Here is a 1,579-nt window from a genome sequence, read left to right on the forward strand (position 1 = left end):
ACTGTATTTTTAATTTTTAATTTTTTTTAATTGATATTCAAAATCTAAGTGCAGATGTAATGCATGTCAAAACTTTAAATCACAAGATCTCATGGTTGAGGGTGGAGATTAAATAGTATAATTTTCAAGTTCCTTGCAATGAAGAAAAATGTTGTAATTCAAGCTGCTTCATACAAATTGAACTTGGCATGAAGGTATGGTTTGTTCTGCCAATTTCAATGTAGTGTAAAATGTGGTTTGTCTTGTATTCATGACATGTGCAGAATTTCAAGAACTACTCCCATGTGCACGACTCCTCGTGTGACCCACCATATAAAAGTGCTGTTACCTGCAGACTGGACAGTGTCGCCACATCCTCGGCTGACACACTCCTCATCTGCAGCTCACTGGCAGATTCACACTGCAGGAATGAACAGGTAATGTTATTTTCATTAAATTATGCACATTAATTAATATTTAAAGGGTCTCAAATCAAATTACAAAAAGTTTGGTTAGGGTGGAAGTCTATTTTATTTATGTCATTCTGAGATTCCTGTTAAGTAGTTTGTTTATTTTGTCATCAGGAAATAATTTATTTTTTAAACACTGTGCACTGACCATTTAGGGATTTTTGGCTTTTTCCTATATGACTAGTGTGGCTGAGAACCAGCAATGTTATTATAGGTTTTTTTTTAAATATTTATTTCTTTTTTTAATTGAGTTACATGTAGCTCACAGCTGCTGACAAATAGCTGTGGCTGCATCACCATGACTCCTTAGCACTACTAAAGTGCGCTCCCACTCTTTGTAATGACTTAACCACAATACCATTAATTATTCAGGTCACACTTTTATGTTTCTGCTTAAATATCATACATGCTTATCATACATAAATGCTAGGGCCACTGAACATGTGCCAGTAACAGAACATTTTCATCAAACATTATGTGAATGAATTAGGGATAGACAAATACAGTCAGACTTCCAGAGCACCACAGCAAGAAGAAACTGAAAACTCAGTAACTGATGTTTTTATGCCAAGACAGGTTGACGGAGATTGAAATTCAAAGAATCATAGAGCCTATTTACCAAAAAAAACATTACAGTGCTTGATAACTTTATGAATAATTACATTACAGCTGAAATGATAGTCACTGATTTCCTTTCCTGTTCTCTCTGTCTTTGTGTGAAACATTTCAGTGTCTCTTTGACCCCAGCCATGCTCTCCCTCTCAACTCCATCCCCTCTCTACCTGAGTCTCCTCCTCTTTCTGTCGCACCACTCCCTCGTTCTCTCCTGTGAGGTCACGGCCGAGTGCAAGTCCGCTCCCTTCGTGCCAGGCTACAACCTGGTGGGGGAGGGCTTTGATATGGTCACCCTGCGAAGGAAAGGAGCTTACACGATCGACGTGAAGACTTACGCCGCCCCAAATGGCACCTGTATCCTCCGACGCAACCCTCTTCAAGGCAACGTGCTGCAGAAAGTAAATTAAATCAGACAACTTTACACACAGAGCGACATTTGACACACACACACACACACACACACACACACACACACACACACACACACACACACTCACACACACACACACACACAC

General features: G+C 39.4%; 1 protein-coding gene across 1 annotated transcript in view; it reads left to right on the top strand.

Annotated features, from left to right (window-relative positions):
• The first annotated feature begins 361 nt into the window (after positions 1–361).
• LOC111216537 (perforin-1-like) overlaps positions 362–1,579 on the top strand; it is a 6,894-nt gene continuing 5,676 nt past the window's right edge. Inside the window, exons 1-2 of the mRNA XM_022738064.1 lie at positions 362–416; positions 1,180–1,462. Coding sequence (XP_022593785.1) covers positions 409–416; positions 1,180–1,462 — 291 coding nt within the window. The 5' untranslated portion in view covers positions 362–408. The remainder of the gene's footprint in view (positions 417–1,179; positions 1,463–1,579) is intronic.

Source organism: Seriola dumerili, unplaced genomic scaffold (genome assembly GCF_002260705.1).
Source record: "Seriola dumerili isolate Sdu_G_001 unplaced genomic scaffold, Sdu_1.0 BDQW01000035.1, whole genome shotgun sequence".
Classification (NCBI taxonomy): Eukaryota; Metazoa; Chordata; class Actinopteri; order Carangiformes; family Carangidae; genus Seriola; species Seriola dumerili.